The sequence below is a fragment of the Orbicella faveolata genome, unplaced genomic scaffold (genome assembly GCF_042242905.1).
Source record: "Orbicella faveolata isolate gen_17 unplaced genomic scaffold, um_ofav_v1 contig_3, whole genome shotgun sequence".
Lineage (NCBI taxonomy): Eukaryota > Metazoa > Cnidaria > Anthozoa > Scleractinia > Merulinidae > Orbicella > Orbicella faveolata.
Window position 1 is genome coordinate 18,912,941 of NW_028301558.1, and position 16,072 is coordinate 18,929,012.

At 39.3% G+C, this 16,072-nt stretch overlaps 5 protein-coding genes, 1 long non-coding RNA gene, 1 other non-coding gene and 1 pseudogene across 7 annotated transcripts in view; 5 read left to right on the forward strand and 3 right to left on the reverse strand.

Moving 5' to 3' along the window:
- The window catches only part of LOC110069384 (maestro heat-like repeat-containing protein family member 1), a 29,607-nt gene extending 28,140 nt beyond the window's left edge, over positions 1-1,467 (reverse strand). Inside the window, exons 1-2 of the mRNA XM_020776909.2 lie at positions 1,327-1,467; positions 8-153 (exon numbers count right to left, since the gene is read on the reverse strand). Of these exons, the coding sequence (XP_020632568.2) occupies positions 8-153; positions 1,327-1,369 (189 nt within the window). The 5' untranslated portion in view covers positions 1,370-1,467. The remainder of the gene's footprint in view (positions 1-7; positions 154-1,326) is intronic.
- A 133-nt stretch (positions 1,468-1,600) lies between these two features.
- Positions 1,601-2,943, forward strand: LOC110069374 (uncharacterized). The gene has a single exon (XM_020776897.2). It carries the CDS (start codon positions 1,601-1,603, stop codon positions 2,249-2,251), a length of 651 nt encoding a protein of 216 aa, XP_020632556.1. The 3' UTR covers positions 2,252-2,943.
- On the forward strand, positions 2,315-2,386 carry Trnad-guc (transfer RNA aspartic acid (anticodon GUC)). Its single transcript has one exon. It is a non-coding gene; the product is annotated as a tRNA-Asp (tRNA).
- Positions 2,944-3,061: 118 nt separating the features above from the next.
- On the forward strand, positions 3,062-6,284 carry LOC110069357 (glycoprotein-N-acetylgalactosamine 3-beta-galactosyltransferase 1-like). Its single transcript, XM_020776873.2, has one exon. The coding sequence runs from the start codon at positions 3,262-3,264 to the stop codon at positions 4,345-4,347; it is 1,086 nt and encodes a 361-aa protein (XP_020632532.1). The 5' UTR covers positions 3,062-3,261; the 3' UTR covers positions 4,348-6,284.
- Positions 6,285-8,790: 2,506 nt separating this feature from the next.
- On the reverse strand, positions 8,791-11,296 carry LOC149106748 (uncharacterized). Its single transcript, XR_016209876.1, has 2 exons — positions 11,208-11,296; positions 8,791-9,746 (listed from the first exon to the last, which is right to left on the reverse strand). It is a non-coding gene; the product is annotated as an uncharacterized LOC149106748 (long non-coding RNA).
- Positions 9,753-10,396, reverse strand: LOC149106749 (uncharacterized). The gene has a single exon (XM_089298138.1). It carries the CDS (start codon positions 10,299-10,301, stop codon positions 9,798-9,800), a length of 504 nt encoding a protein of 167 aa, XP_089154264.1. The 5' UTR covers positions 10,302-10,396; the 3' UTR covers positions 9,753-9,797.
- A 213-nt stretch (positions 11,297-11,509) lies between the features above and the next one.
- Positions 11,510-13,776, forward strand: LOC110069368 (glycoprotein-N-acetylgalactosamine 3-beta-galactosyltransferase 1 pseudogene; annotated as a pseudogene).
- Positions 13,777-14,144: 368 nt separating this feature from the next.
- LOC149106750 (uncharacterized) lies at positions 14,145-15,566 on the forward strand (the record flags this gene model as incomplete). The annotated part of the gene is made up of 1 exon (XM_089298139.1): positions 14,145-15,566. A coding segment is annotated over one exon (1,221 nt), but the record flags the coding sequence as incomplete, so codon positions are not given.
- Positions 15,567-16,072: the final 506 nt, after the last annotated feature.

Consider the following 16,072-nt stretch of genomic DNA (forward strand, 5'->3'; position numbering starts at 1 on the left):
CATGTACCTTCTGATGTTTTATAAGATATCCCTTTATAGCACTCAAAACCATTTCAGGCTGTTTCTTTCCGAGTTCATGAAGAGATGTCATGATCATTTGCCGCACCTCCTGCTGCTTATCATTGGCTGCGTCAATGAGGGCCAGACAGAGTTCTATGAAACGAAGAACAATACAAAAGGTGTCATGGCAGTGAACAGTTACAACAAGTGAATAGAAATAACTTACATTGACTTACGTGTAAACCAGGCCACATAATTGATGACAAAAGAACCTTGCCAGAAATAATAATTCCATTCAGACATTTAGCATACATGTACATGTACCTATTAAGGTACCCCTTTCTGTCCATTCGGAACAGAAAGTCATAAACGTCTGTACCATTTGCTTATATTTTCCAGGTTATAGTCTCTCATGAAGGAAACAATATCAAGTGGTAAGTGACCGTACATTGTATCTTGGTAACCAACCACTTGGATCACACTGGGAGAATATCAACCCTGGCAGCCCGGGAGCTGCTATTCATCACTCAGTGTGACCCTGAGTAAGCTTGGTTAGAATGTTTAGAAAAAAACCATGATCACAGAGTGGAAAATCTCCATAAACTTCGAGTGCCAGCATAATAATTGTGACTGCTGTGACAGCTGACTTACATGTCGTATTCATGTAGTATTAAAGAGAGGGGCAGAAACTATTGGACTGGGGGGAGTCATCCCAAAGCTGGATCCTTATACCATTCTATCAAAGTATCCAAAACATGTAGAAAGTTTTTTTAGCCAATCCAATTGTACGTTTTTAAGGTTAAGCAAAATTAATTTATAAACCTTCAAGCATCTACAAGTTACAAGTATGTTAGCACTGACACTTCAATAAGAGGTGTCTTATTGTTTGTGTGTTAAACATGAAGTAATCAAGAGAATTACTAAATATACCCAAAAATTAAAAAATTTAAAGGTAAATTCGAAGGCATAAAATGAGACACGTAGTTTTAAATTCAACTCAATTTAAAATGATTGAACAGGAAAATATTCGAACTCAGCCAACATGAATGCACATGACACACAGAAACGTCACATGTCTATAGCAAGCTTTTGAGGCCAAGTAAAATTAATATTCACATGATGTAATGTCAGACTGTTCATGTCCTTTAAGTGCACTTACAAGAACACTTGATCACAAAATAAAAGGAATAAGATCGTTAAGAATACTAGGTCACCAGCTTGCATTAATACTAATTAGGAGATTTCTTCTTTGATTGGAATCCGGAAAAGACCCGTCGTATCAGCTCCGCAGCTGGAAAGGAACTGAAGCGAGCGGTAGTCGCTTACCATCAACTTGCCCTCCGGTCTTTTTCACCTCGTCTTCTGCCATCTTTACACCAACAAAGGACTATTTAAGTCGTACACCAAAGGAAGTCACCTACATCGATGAAAAAACAGCTGAAAGAACGACGAAAAAGTTGATGTACTGCGCTGAACTTCGAAACCCTTCCCCTCAGAAACAGACCGCAGGACACTCTGCACCTACCGCAGGCTCAATGCGCGCCAAAATTTGCTCGATTGATATCTCCATCCGATCATCCATCACACGCTCGTTACGATCATGGAATTTGTCGGAGAAGATATTTTGCTTGCTATATTTTCCTTTCTGGATGTCAAAGCGCTGTGCATTGCAAGCCAAGTTTGTCACCAGTGGAATGAAATATCGAATTCCAACATCCTGTGGAAATCACATGTGCGGCAGCTCTGCAACCGACGGAAGATTTCAGCTCATCTTGGTAGAGCTGAAGACTGGAAATCGCGCTTTGCTCAGCTCTTTACAGGACGTTTGTATCCAAGATCGACTGCGAAAACAGAAAAAAAACTGAGTTTCGATACTTTGACGTCTATGTTAGTTCCAGTAGAGGCTAGAAAGTTCGTCGAGTTGACGATCAAGAAGAAAATGCCAATCCGCGATTTTGTTGAAGGCCAGGGGTATGCTTACAAGGTTGGAAAGGCTTTTTATCAGCACACGAAAAGCGAAACGATCAGCATGAGGAAGAAAATCTTACTTCAAGCGAAAGTCGGTGGCCAGTTATATGAAGGAAATGTCGTCAGGCAGATTTTGGGGTTAACAAAAGGAACATCAGATTGGAATATTCAGCCATCCAATTTTGACAGTCGCATTTCGGAGTCGTACCGTATTTTTGTTCAGAGCACTTCGGTAAATCGAACTTTAGTTTTGAATACTATACTTCTTTATCAAAATGACTAATTGGCCATTTCTCTTTTGCCAGCTGTAATAAATATATTAAATTTCAGGTTCATAGTATCCCAGTCCTCGGTAGTATAGTGGTGAGTATCCCCGCCTGTCACGCGGGAGACCGGGGTTCGATTCCCCGCCGGGGAGGGTTAATATTTTTTTTCTTTGCTTTTCTTTGTTACCTTTTCTTTTTTACTTTTTTTTTGTTGTTGTTCTCTTTTTCAGTTAACCAAAGTTTGGTCACTCATTTTGTCTTTACTTTTCGATTTTCTAATAAATTTTAATTATAAAATTCAGCCTAGATCTGTCAATCACTCATCCCCAGTCCTCCGTTCATTTTAGCTGGGAAATTTGCATGCTTTCTTTCTTTCTTGTATTATTTTGTTTGTCCGTTCTGTCTTCCGTTCTTTTAACACTGTTCGGTTATCATCTTTTCAGACTCAAGTAACATTTTACTTTGTGGGCGATTCAAGTGCATAGTAGACTAATGTTCAACTATAAATGTATGTCACGGATAAATTCGCTATCCAGTGGATAAGTGTTAAGACTGTTATCAAAACCGCCGCTTCGGTAGTGATTTATCCGGTAAATTCCGTTATCCACCTTTCGAACAACCCAGGCCTGGATTATAAACTTTAGCTTCACGACAGTTGACTGTATTTAAGCGCATCTTAAGTGTCGAAATACAATGAAGCTCACTCAAACTTGACGTTCCAGGTGTGTTGATCAAGAACTCATGGTCAGGCGTGACATGACATTTAGTTAAAGCTGATGTGTTCAATCAGTACGGTTGCTTCTTCGAAATGTATATTGCATTGTAATCACTATACAGAGTCCAAAAAGGTGATACCTAACGACAAAACAGGTGCATAGCTTGTGGCCAAACAAAAGTTTATCAATACTATAGAAATAAAATGTCCACGAGAAAAAACACTCTTCTTTTGTCCGATCTGATAGACTGGTACATGCACCAAATCGAGGTTGCGTGACCATTGCAAGGACAATGAAGTGAGAATTCGAAAATGGCGACAGCTAGAGGCACTATTCTTGCATTTGCCCTGGGAGTCTCCTTTGGAGTTTTGATCGTCACTGTGCTAAACCACTTCAATCAGGAGGAAACTATTCACAAATTTTTCGTTCCGGAAGAGAACCATGACGCTGCCTTGGACGATATCACGCGTAAACTTATTCACAGGGACAGTAATAAGTTTAAAGTCGAGTCACCTGTAGATTTTGATGCCGATATGAAAGACCATCACCACCATCTTTCTTTGAACAAAGAGGCTGAAGAGGAACAGAAAAGAATACGGATTTTATGCTGGGTAATGACAAGTCCTAAAACGTTGCCCATCAAAGGCAAACCGGTGAAGGAAACTTGGGGAAAACGGTGCACCCTTCTTTTGTTCATGAGCTCTCAAGCGGACCCAAGCTTTCCTGCGATTGGACTTGATGTTAAAGAAGGTCGTGAAAACTTGTGGTCAAAAACCCGTGCAGCTTGGGATTACATTTACGATCACCACCTTGACGACGCGGACTGGTTTATTAAAGCAGACGATGATACCTTTGTGGTCATTGAAAATCTTCGCCATCTGGTCTCAAAACTAAACCCTGAAGAACCTCACTACCTGGGGAGGCATTTCAAGCCTTTTGGGGGGTACAACAGCGGAGGGGCAGGCTATGTGTTCAGTCGAGAATCAGTTCGAAGATTTAAGAAAGCACTGGGGGATACTACTCTCTGCAAAACAGAAAGTTTTGCGGAGGATGTAGAAGTTGGAAAATGTCTGCATGCAATGGGCGTCAAACCTGATTACACCAGGGATTCCAGCGGAAGGGAAACATTCATGCCGCTTCCCCCGGAACATCATCTTATTCCCGGATATCTTCCCAAGGATTTCTGGCTTTGGTCATATGACAAAAATCCTTATAAAGATGGACCCGAGTGCTGTTCTGATCATGCCGTGACATTCCATTATATCAACCCAAATAACATGTATGTGTTAGAGTATTTGGTGTATCATCTTAGGCCTTATGGAATGGTTCACGATGATCACTCTTCTGTTGAAAATTCTGGAGAAAACAAACATAGTGAACAACACGGGACAAGATAGACTGACAAGATAGCTGGCTTGCTAACCACAGATACTTTTGGACTACAGAGGGCAACCTTTGTCCCAATCATCGATCAACCTATGTCTGTATTATTTTGATTGATACATAAGAACTTCAGGTACTTGATGAAAATCAATAACATGACATCTGGTTGCCTTCCATGGCTCAAAAATGTCTGTGGTTATTCAAGCTCCCTTATTAATGAAGTTGCCATCACTGGTTTTTGCTGGGTGGGATGGGGGAGAGGGTGGTAAGTTAGCAATGAAAGACCTACTAACTGTAGTTAGTTTGTAAGACATACCTCAAAGTACAATGACCGAGGGGAAAATAACTGTACAAATCTCCAAGGAAACAGTAACATATGCTTTAGATTTTCAAGTGACTAGGTCCTTTGAAAGAGTACTACAAGTAATTCTATTTGCATGTCGACTGGAATACTGTTACAGCAATGTTTCCATTTGTATTTTCCATTTGTGATGATAGTAATGAGTCTTCCCAAAGCAAGTTTCTATTCCAAAACTGTCTCACACAACATGCAAATTCAACACACTTCAAAAACAAAAAAACATAAAGCGACCTGCGAGAAACTGCAATGTTATGCCATTTTTCACTAGGACGTGTTGGGATTCATTTTTTCATTCCATTCAAGTTTTTTGCTTGTAATGACAGTAATGAGTCTAGTAAAGCTAGTCCTCTTGAAGCTACACCACAGAGAACTTCACAAAGTGTGGCAAATACATCTCGTGAACTTAATAGTTTTCTTGTAAGCTAACTGCTTATGATTTGCTCCAAAATATATGCTTCACTGTTTCTCACGAGACGAGACTCTGTCTCAGTGGAAACAAGATGAAAGGTGGTAACTTACATATACTGTTGTCGAGTGGTACTGTAGTTATTGTTTCAGTTACACAGTATATCAAAACACTAGAAATTTAGTTTCCCCTTAAGATACGATGTGTATTATGGCTTGTGTGGAAAAAATGCTCTGTTTTAGTTTGAGGCTTCTTTTAGAATCTGATTTTACTTTTTAGAGAGTGACAGAAAGGGAATTATGAGCTTTCTTCACTTGCTGACTTACACCAGATTGTTCTGTCATAATGACATTATTATATACAGTTGAACTATTGACTTTTTTCTTGAAAAGATAGTGGATATCATTGTGTATACAGGGTCACATTGTCCTTTCTGATAAAATCACACCTCTTAACCTATAAATAATTAATAAATATAATATTATAATTATTATTATAATTACAACTTAAAATAATAATTTAATATTATACTTACACTGATTTGTAACAGTGTTTGTAATAATTATGTAGGAAAACAGGATAATTTATTGATGCTGCTGTGGCAGTGGCACAGACTGATATATTGAAAATATTATAGAAGAAAACAAGCAAGAAGTTTTTGCAGTTTTACTGTTAGTAATTTATTTATGTTGTTGAAAAACTTTGCAGCACGTTGGCATGTTCACTACTGCAATAGGTATATCTTGTTACCTTAAGGCTATTTTTTTGACAACAGTAAGCTGATATTCAGTCAGTGGGAGGTGTTTCAATAGATGGCACACTCTGGTCCCTGATACCAGAGTGCATTTTGTCTCTAAGTAACTAAACAACTGAATGTACATGCCATGATGGCTTGACAACTTTTGGAGTACTTTTGAGCACTTCTGCTTTTCTTATTCTGGTTAAATAAATTACCGTTATTGCAAGTTATGCAGTTACAATTGAACACCATTCATAAGGACACACAAACTATGCATTGAAAGGATGTCCAGATTACGAGGGTTAAAGTGAGAGTTTATAGCTTTTTTAACTATTTAAATAATGCTTGTCACAAGAACTCAAGAGCTCATTATTTGGAGGTTTAACCTGAACTTAAAACATGACTCTTGATTAAAGGGAAATAAAAAGGCAAGTATGCTTGTAAACCTTTGCTAAATTGTGAATATTGTTAAGCAAATCATGGGATAGTATGGTCTGTCTCTCAAGTGTGCTCAACTTTTGTTTGAAGCAACACATTGAAAGTTCCTCAAGTATTGAGCTTATAGTGTTGTAAACCATAGTATTGGATGGATCCTTCAGGGGCATCGCCAGTCATTTTACCTCTTTAATCCCAAGCTGTACAGTGAAAATTTGTCTGTTTGTCCCATGAACATGAAGTTTGTCCCTCCTCACCTCACTTTGCTCTACCTCTTGTTGCCTCGCCCCTTTTCTTTACTCGTCTTCCACTTCTTGGGCAGTTCTTTGTTAATACTCCTCTTAAGCAATAAATAGTAAAGAGACTCTAGTCTATCTGGAAATTTTCTATGTGGACTGCTTTATCGAGTGTTTCTTTTAATAATCTCCATGCTTGCTTGTTCTCGTGGCTTCTTAACTCTGCGCATACTGAATTTCAACATTTGCACGCCTCGCGGACCAATCGTAATCGCGTGACAGGACCAGTTGGTCAATGAATAACAAGCCAAGAATGGCGTTGGTAACGCTACCTGACAAATAGGGGCGTCTGACATATAGGGGCGCTATATCAAAATACTTAAAGTTTATGAGTACCTCTGCATGGTTAATGTATCGCACTACTATGTCAGATGCCCCTTTATCAAGTTTATGGCAGATGCCCCTGTGTCATGTTCCCGTATATGTCAGGTGCGTGAAGTATACAAGAGAAATGCCAAAACATTAGTATATGCTGTTTGCCGTAAATGGGAATTATTAATATCTTCAATCTTACCTCTCTAAATACGTCTACGTAGACAAAACTTGAGAGCCAGGCATAAGAGACGGTAAATCTGTTTACAATTTAACCAGCGTATTTTGCTGGCAGTGGAGCGTGACACGGAGCTACGATCGCGTTTGTAGAAAATTATATACCTATCTAAAGTTTTTTAGCCTTTTAGAAGTTAGAGCATTAGGAAAAGTGCTTAATTGTAAATGCTCGTTTGTTCAATACAGATAATCAGTCGCCTAGATCCAGATGTTTACACTATTTCCAGCCGCCATATTGGTTGACCACGAAGGTAATCCAACACGGCCTTTCCATACTGTAGGCTCCGTAAATTTCTGCGAAACATTTATACGAATGTCTTAAGTTTGGGACAACGCAAAGACCTAACCCTAGGAAAAATAATGACCTTCTTTATCTATTTCTTGACTTTATTCACTAGTACTGTATGGTGTTTTATTTTTTATTTTTTTTTATTGCGTGACATTGAAAACGTCGACCTTTGTATTTTTCCCGTGATAGATACGATGTAGACTCCTTCACATTAACGGCTGCGAAAGAGACTACGCGATAGATTAATCAATTTTGAAAACATGAAGCATTCATGAACTCGCCAAACCATAAGCCCAGATCCGCGCGTGGTGTAAGTTGTTTGTAACAATTCTGTGACAATTTCAGAAACAGATCGCCCCTTTCAAATTTAAGTTTACTGAACTTTATGTCGCAATACATGTAGGAGACTTCAGCCATTTATCAATCTCTTAAGAATTACGAAATCCTGAAAAATAGTCCGAATTACTCATATTGAAACTTAGAAAACTTTGACAAAGAAAGCATTCGTTACAGTGGATCTAGATTTCTCGACACCTCAATTCTTCGAAACTCAACTCAGCGAACCAATTTATTATTGGTCTTTTCCTTCCCCTAATAGTCGCTAGAAGTGCAAAGCTGTCATTTTAACACTTTTTTTTTATAAGTAGATAAGTCCCAAGCTGTCATTTTAAACCATTTATTGATAGTGTGACACATTAACCATGCAGAGGTAATCATTTTAACTTTTGGTATTTTGATATAGCGCCGGAATATGTCAGGCGCCAGTATGTCAGACGCCCCTATTTGTCAGGTAGCGTTACCAACCTTAGTACCCGGCCTTAATAGAACAAGACGCCTGTTGGGCGTACACTCCGGCCATTTTAGGGGTATGTAGGTTTCGCGTTTGAGATCGATGTTGGGGGGTTGATTTATGCCAAAATGATATGTATGTATGCTTTAGAATAAACAATGGGCTGTTGGGCATTCAGTTGGGCTATTTTAGGATTTGGGTTGGAATTGGAAGATAACCTTTTTTTTTCTTGTTGGGCTCTTATATTTAGCTCTTCCTGTTCTGGATTATAAATGGGTGGGTGGGGCGGGGGTTTACCTGTGATGAACTGGTGTGGTACAGATAGCTGAGCAAAGTGCTGGCTTTATGATACACGTATAATTGCATTTTGAGTTTTCAATATGGTAAAGGAAATGTTTGGTTTGGACTAATTATAATATGTGATTACTGAAGTACATCTGACTAGGGGTTTTTCAATCCATAAATCTAATGAGGGTGCACATGCGCCGAACCATGAACCACTCTGTTTTAGGTTTAGGTTGTGAAGGTAATTACAAAAGGAGCATAATTGTTAGTGTTTCTTTCCCTGCATTCCCCTAATAAAATACAAATGTTTTCTTATTATTAACTAACAGTTTTATTTTCCTTATAGAAAATAAGTTAACATGGTGATAAGTAGAAGGCAGGAAACTATGTAAAATTGTCCGGGAACAACAACGAAACAGATTCTACGAAAACTAAGAACGGTATAATAAGAATAATATTAGGAAGGCTAATATTGTTCTTGTATGGTGGAAATAAAATGGGCTTATTTTCCACTTTAAATCTCTTGTACAACATTAACTAAAACATGATAAAACGTAGTCAAGCATTTACCAAAATATTAATATTAAAACACTAACTAGTACATGGTAGTACTGTGTTTTGGCAATGTTTGAAAATGATTTTGTGACTGTGTATTTGGAACAACAATTATTAAGACCAGTATTGTAAATGTCATAATGTGTGGTCCAACATTATCTAAAGCATGCTAAACATTAACTACAACATGGTGGTACTTTTCAAAGTGATCTTGTGACTGTGTGAAGGTTCCACCATCAGAGTTTTAAATTTCTGACACAGCAAGAACTAAAACATGGCAAAACATTAACTAGAACATGGTGGTGCTTTGGTGAAGGTTCCACCATCAGAGTTTTAAATTTCTGACACAGCAAGAACTAAAACATGGTAAAACATTAACTAGAACACGGTAGTACTTTGTTTTTGCAACAATTTTTCAAAGTGATTTTGTCATTTTTGTGAAGGTTGTATCACTTAAGACAACAATAAAGAGTTTATGAGGCCACTAAGTGTCTTGTCACTCCAAGTCTTTTACTGTGTTTTTACTTTCTTTGATGGTTACTCTTGTTCTTGGGAATCACCTTGTGTTTCTTTAGCTGGTGTAGCATGTTCAATTACTTTTCTGTCCAGATCCAGTCGTAAGATGTACTTTGTATTGAGAAGGTTGATGACATCTTGCTCTGTGGGCTTTATTTTGGGAGTTTGCCAATTAAAGAGATGCTGAATGACCTGAAAATTAATAAAATGTTGGGATTGAGGAATGAACTGAAATGGTTCTTGTTATATATCATAATCAACAGTATATGAAGTCTGAAAGTATTCCACTAATTTATTCATTCCCTGGGCATGCAACAATACACATGTTCCTTGAGGATGGGCCATACCAAATGAATCTCTAGCATGGGAATCAAATACTTTAAATGTACCATCTAAAGTATGATAAATTGCTACAGTAGTATTCTCTATTGTCAACAGGAATGAGTTATAGGTTTCTGCTAGTAAAGTGTGCAAAGCCCTATCCAGGGGCATGGAGTAAGGAAAGTCTTCAATTGAATAATTGCTGTTTGCATGTAGCCTGCAAGTATAACTTTCACTATACTGCAGCTTGTAATTAGTGTCGAACACTGTAATCATTGTTGGTAACTCTGTTAACATCAAAAAAGAGTTTCTGGATATTCTTGATAGACTAGAATACAGTTCATTACCAATGTTCATAATTTCAACCAAGTCTTCTGCAGAAGTAATTGAATTCTTGTTGTTATATATTAGACTACATAAAGACATGGCTACACATTGCTGTCCAGCATTTTGACCAAACACTGCAACATTACCTTGACAATATGGTGCATGGAGTGTTTGAGAAGGAACAACTGAAACTGGCCCTGAATTTTTTACTATATCCGTACAAAGGCTTGATTGGCAATAGTTGACTCTGTGATTCAAATTCTTATAAACCCGTGATTCTGTTGAAATATCTTTACTTGATGCATTTGGAAATCTACCGTTTCCTTTCAGCTTAAACTTCAGGTTAGCAGTCTTACGATTTCCTCTGCGTGATGCTACAGCACGATGAGATTTCATTCCCACGGAGAAAACTCGCTTTTTTCTTAGTTTAACCTTATGAGAAGATCTGCATTGAACGGTGTTATAACTGTAATCAACAGTTGAACGAGCACTTCTAAATGTAGTATAAAGATGAATTCGAGATGACCGTGGTACATTCCTGATAATGTGTTTTTTAATTAACCTCCTTATTTTCCTGCTTTTTTGTAGAACACGAGTAAGCCGTTTCACTGAAATTCTGCTTGGTTCACGATCACATCGAACTATATGGCAGCTAGCCTTAACACGATGATAATAAATAAACTCAGCATATCGAGATCTACAGTCCTTTATTGAAATAGACTTGTCTTTGCCAAGTTCTGAGCAAGAATAATTACGGTCATTATTCACTTCTAACTTGTTTACATAGGAATTCTGGCATTCAGGTTCTGAGTGGTACATTTTAGTGCAATCGATTTTTGCGCAGGCATTCAGTGTACTTTCATAAGTTTGGCATTCAAGGTATCTCACTGGCATTCAACTTTTATTTGTATTCGGCCGATATGAGGGCTAGAATGTTGCAGTGTTTGAGAAAAGCTACAGCACAACTCAAAATCATAACAAAGAAAACACAACACTTGAACTTACCTCTACAAAAGTGTTCGCTCGCCAGTAAACAGTATTCCACCGATCTTTACCTCTACAAAAGTGTTCGCTCGCCAGTAAACAGTATTCCACCGATCTTTACCTCTACAAAAGTGTTCGCTCGCCAGTAAACAGTATTCCACCGATCTTTTCCGCCAGTACTTTTCCACAAGTTTTTCCACGAGCGTGGCCTGTCACGTTGAGCACGTGATAGGTCCGTGGAAAAGCTCGCCAGCAAAGCGCCCTGGGATTACGTCACACTATTGCGCAAGAATATTCTGGCGACGACTACAGATCAAGCCGAATTTTCAACTCCTGCCCTGGCCCTGAGGGCCTGGGCCGGAGTAACAATATCGAGCGGTGATCACAGTGTAAACAAGAACCAAACATGCCTAATAATGCTAGAGGAAAGATTTCAGCCTTTTCCCTGGGAGTTGCTTTTGGGATTGTCATCGTCACGGTGTTAAATCGCTTCAACGAAGAGAAAGCTATACACAAACATTTATTTCCGGAAGAAAATTATACATTCGACGATATCACGCGTCAACTTATTCACAGGGACAGTAACAAGTTTATAGTCGAGTCACCTGTGGATTTTGATGCCGATATGAAAGACCATCACCACCATCTTTTTCTGAACAAAAAGGCTGAAGAGGAACAGAAAAGAATACGGATTTTATGCTGGGTAATGACAAGTCCTAAAACGTTGCCCATCAAAGGCAAACCGGTGAAGGAAACTTGGGGAAAACGGTGCACCCTTCTTTTGTTCATGAGCTCTCAAGCGGACCCAAGCTTTCCTGCGATTGGACTTGATGTTAAAGAAGGTCGTGAAAACTTGTGGTCAAAAACCCGTGCAGCTTGGGATTACATTTACGATCACCACCTTGACGACGCGGACTGGTTTATTAAAGCAGACGATGATACCTTTGTGGTCATTGAAAATCTTCGCCATCTGGTCTCAAAACTAAACCCTGAAGAACCTCACTACCTGGGGAGGCATTTCAAGCCGTTTTTTAACAGCGGAGGAGCTGGTTATGTGTTCAGTCGAGAAACGGTTCGGAGATTTCAGAAAGCACTGGGGGATACCTCAGTTTGTAAACCGGAAGGCTCTGCGGAGGATGTAGAAGTTGGAAAATGTCTGCATGCAATGGGTGTCAAACCTGATTACACCAGGGACCCCAGCGGACGAGAAACATTCATGCCGCTTCCCCCGGAACATCACCTAATTCCCGGATATCTTCCCAAAGATTTTTGGCTTTGGTCAATGGATGAAAATCCATATAAAGAAGGACCCGAGTGTTGTTCTGATCATGCCGTGACATTCCACTATATCAAACCAAAATATATGTATGTGTTGGAGTACTTTGTGTATCATCTCAGGCCGTATGGAATAATTCATGATGACCTCTCTTCATCCGTTGAAAATTCTGAGGAAAGCAAAGGAATTATTTAAAACTGAAAAAACTTGGACTTAGCCGTAGCAAGCGCTCCGGTGCGTACGAGCGGAACAAAATCGGGCCGCGCGAAAGAGCCTTTTCGCATTCGAGCCGCGCAAAAAATGGGGCGAGAGCAATTCGGGCCGCGCGAATAGTTATGACCGAGGAAAAAGATCGAAGAAGTGGGGGTGGGGGTGGGGAATAAGGTGGCTCAATGGGCTAAATATGGCTCCTGATATCACTAAAAGTATCATAATTTTGAAAATCCTTTTCTTGGCTTATAGGCATTGCATGCCTAAGTAAACTCTTTCTTGATATTTTTCGTCTCCTCCTCTCTGATAATATTTATGTAGTTTTCACATGCACAGCAGTGAATTAATAAGTTTTTTATGGTTACCATGGAAACAGTATTGTTTACGCTTCACTTACCGTTAGTCGACAATTGTTGAAAAACTGATGAGCACAAGTATAGGACAAAGCTACAAGTTTCAAATAATTAATAACTCAGTCTGTGCGATTTTGTATGTGACTAAATCAACGCTTGCAATCTTATGCTAACAGGAGCCATAATCGGGAATGGAGACCGTAAGCGCGCCATTTCTAGTATTGGGATATTATATGAGTTCGATGTAAGGCTGTTGCCCACAGTGTAGCTAAAGCGGCAAATCAGATCATCAAGACTCACGAGAAGAAGCTAAAAAACCCCGCAAGGAATTCTGTTCTGCCTTTCACTTCAAGCGAAGTTGTTACAAACCGGTCTTCGTTTGTTCTCACCGCAGAGCAGCTAGATGCGCTCAAATTTTGACTGACACACTCAATATGTCCACCATCGATTAACAAGACTGACATCTTCACGTGCTTTGAACTGATTAGTCAAAGAATGACCAGAAATCTCAAAGACAGCAAGGACACTGGAAAACTAGTTGCGGAACTGTCTCACCTGGCTCACACTTACGTGTCCGCATATCGTCCCACAACGACTGAGCTCAAAAAGCACGGATTTCTCAAAAAACTTACGAAAGAACAAGGACATTGTAATTTTGCAACCAGACAAAGGAAACGGCGTAGTAGTTTTAGATAGAACTGCGTATGATAGAGGTATTTTAAAAATAATCAATGATACATCAAAGTTTAAACCCCTTAGCAATGACCCCACCCTAAATCGGGAAGGGAAATTACAGCGTTGTCTCAGGGATTTAAAGAAAAAGGGCCATTTAGATCAAGAGATATATGACGCTATATATCCGAGTGGGTCACAACCTGCTAGGATATACGGTCTACCCAAGATGCACAAACCGCGGGCAACTCTACACCTACTTTTCGTCCGATTGTCTCTTCCATTAGGACATACAATTACAACCTGGCCAAATTTTTTAGTAATCTTCTCCAGCCGCACATTCCCTCTGAATATGTTGCTTCAGACACGTTCACTTTTGCATGTTCGTGAAATTAACGGCTTGTCCATGGAGGGGAAGTTTATGGTTTCGTTTGATGTAGAAACTGAAGTTTGTTTACCAACATTCCTTCGAGTGAATGTATAGACCTGGCGGTCGACTACATTACCAAAGGCAACCCTGGCATCAAACTAAGCACTTCTGACCTGAAAAGACTTTTCCTATTTGCCACCGCTGAAACCCATTTCATTTTCAAGGGTACATATTACGATCAGGTTGATGGTGTAGCCATGGGTTCCCCCCTAGCCCCCGTTCTTGCTAATCTTTTCATGGGTCACCACGAGAAGATCTGCTTGGAACAGTATAGGGATTCCCAGGTTTTATTCTACCGTCGTTATGTGGACGACACTTTTTGCCTTTTCAACTCGGAACGGGATGCTGACCTTTTCTTTAATTTCATTAACAATCAACATCCTAATCTTCATTTCACTATGGAGAGGGAGAGTAACCAGGTTCTTCCTTTTCTTGATGTGCTATTAAACAACAAATCCCCACAATTCCCTGTCACCAACGTATACCGCAAAAAGACCTTCACGGGCTTGCTTACCAATTTTTTAAGCTTTACACCCCTTTGTTACAAAATGGGGCTGGTTAAAACGCTCGTTGACAGAACCTTTAAGATCAACAACACGTGGTTGGGTTTTCACAATGATATTCAGAATTTGTTTACTATTTTGCGTAAAAATCTCTATCCCGATCATGTACTAGACGTGTTACTCCACCGTTATGTCACGAGAGCAGTAGTAGGGAACGACACACGACCTTCAACAGGTGTAGAGAAACAGGAGTTGCCCAAGCACTATTTCAAGATCCCCTACATCGGGCATTTTTCGGGTGTTGCACGACAAAGGGTGCGCAAGCTAATCAATCGATTCTGCAAACCCTTCGACATCAAATTTGTTTATTCTACCTTTAAAATTAAGAACTTGTTCAACGTGAAAGATCCTCTCCCTGACAGGCTCCGTACGCGCATCATGTACAAATTTTCTTGTGCAAGCTGTACCTCTAATGCTTGTTACGTTGGCGAAACAAGCCGACATTTCTCCACGCGCGTGCACGAGCACTTGTCATCGAACAGATCTTCTCACGTTTATAAGCATTTGCAGGCTTCAGAGTCGTGCCGTACCTCTTGTAACTTAGACTGCTTCAAGATCTTAGACTCTGCACCTACCAAGTACCAAGTTAAGCTTAAGGAGTCTATGTACATCAAGTGGGAAAAGCCTGACCTTAATCAACAGGTCAAACACATCAATTTGACGCTTTCCCTATAGCTGCACGCGCACGCGCATCTTTTCATTTCCGTTAACTTCGAAATTTATCTAGCGTATTGTTTTGCAACGCAATGTAACGTATGATTTGTAACAGGCACGTTTTAAATCACTGTAAACTTTCATAACCGTCACACTGACGATGACGGATGTACCGTCGAAACATGTTTGTGAAAATTAAAAAAGTCGTATTATTTTTCAAAAGTTCGATGTAAGTTTTCACACGAACATATTACAAGCTTAGCTGAAAATATGCGAATACAGCAGAAATAATCGGCAAAGCTACGGTGACACTTTCTTTAATCAATTCGAATAACGATTTCGATTTTGTTGGTTGAGTTAGCAAACTCCTTGTCTATTTTATTTTCGCAGTGTAAAATTTCACCATGTTAAAGAAACACATATGATGTTAGCAGCCTTTTGGCGTTGGGGAAAATTGTTGCAACACCTCAGCTCAAAACACAACGAAGGAAATCTTTGTTAAGATTTGTTGACAATTGAAAACACCGACTTGGACTTGAAAGTACACGCGCTGCACTATGCAAATGAGCTACTTATGTACGCGTCAGACTTTCCTTTCATAAACTTTTGCAAACTCGCCAAACAAACAGAAACAATAAGAAACTATCAAAAACAGGGTTTGGTTATGATTAAGCATTGTTTGGGAAACTCACAAATTAACTCGATACTAGAGTAAAGAGTTTTCTTAC

What these genes read in the sequence shown, in the direction of transcription:
- LOC110069374 (XM_020776897.2), top strand. Translation starts at nt 1,601, where the DNA reads ATGGAATTTGTCGGAGAAGATATTTTGCTTGCTATATTTTCCTTTCTG.
- LOC110069357 (XM_020776873.2), top strand. Translation starts at nt 3,262, where the DNA reads ATGGCGACAGCTAGAGGCACTATTCTTGCATTTGCCCTGGGAGTCTCC.
- LOC149106749 (XM_089298138.1), bottom strand. Translation starts at nt 10,301, where the DNA reads ATGTCTTTATGTAGTCTAATATATAACAACAAGAATTCAATTACTTCT.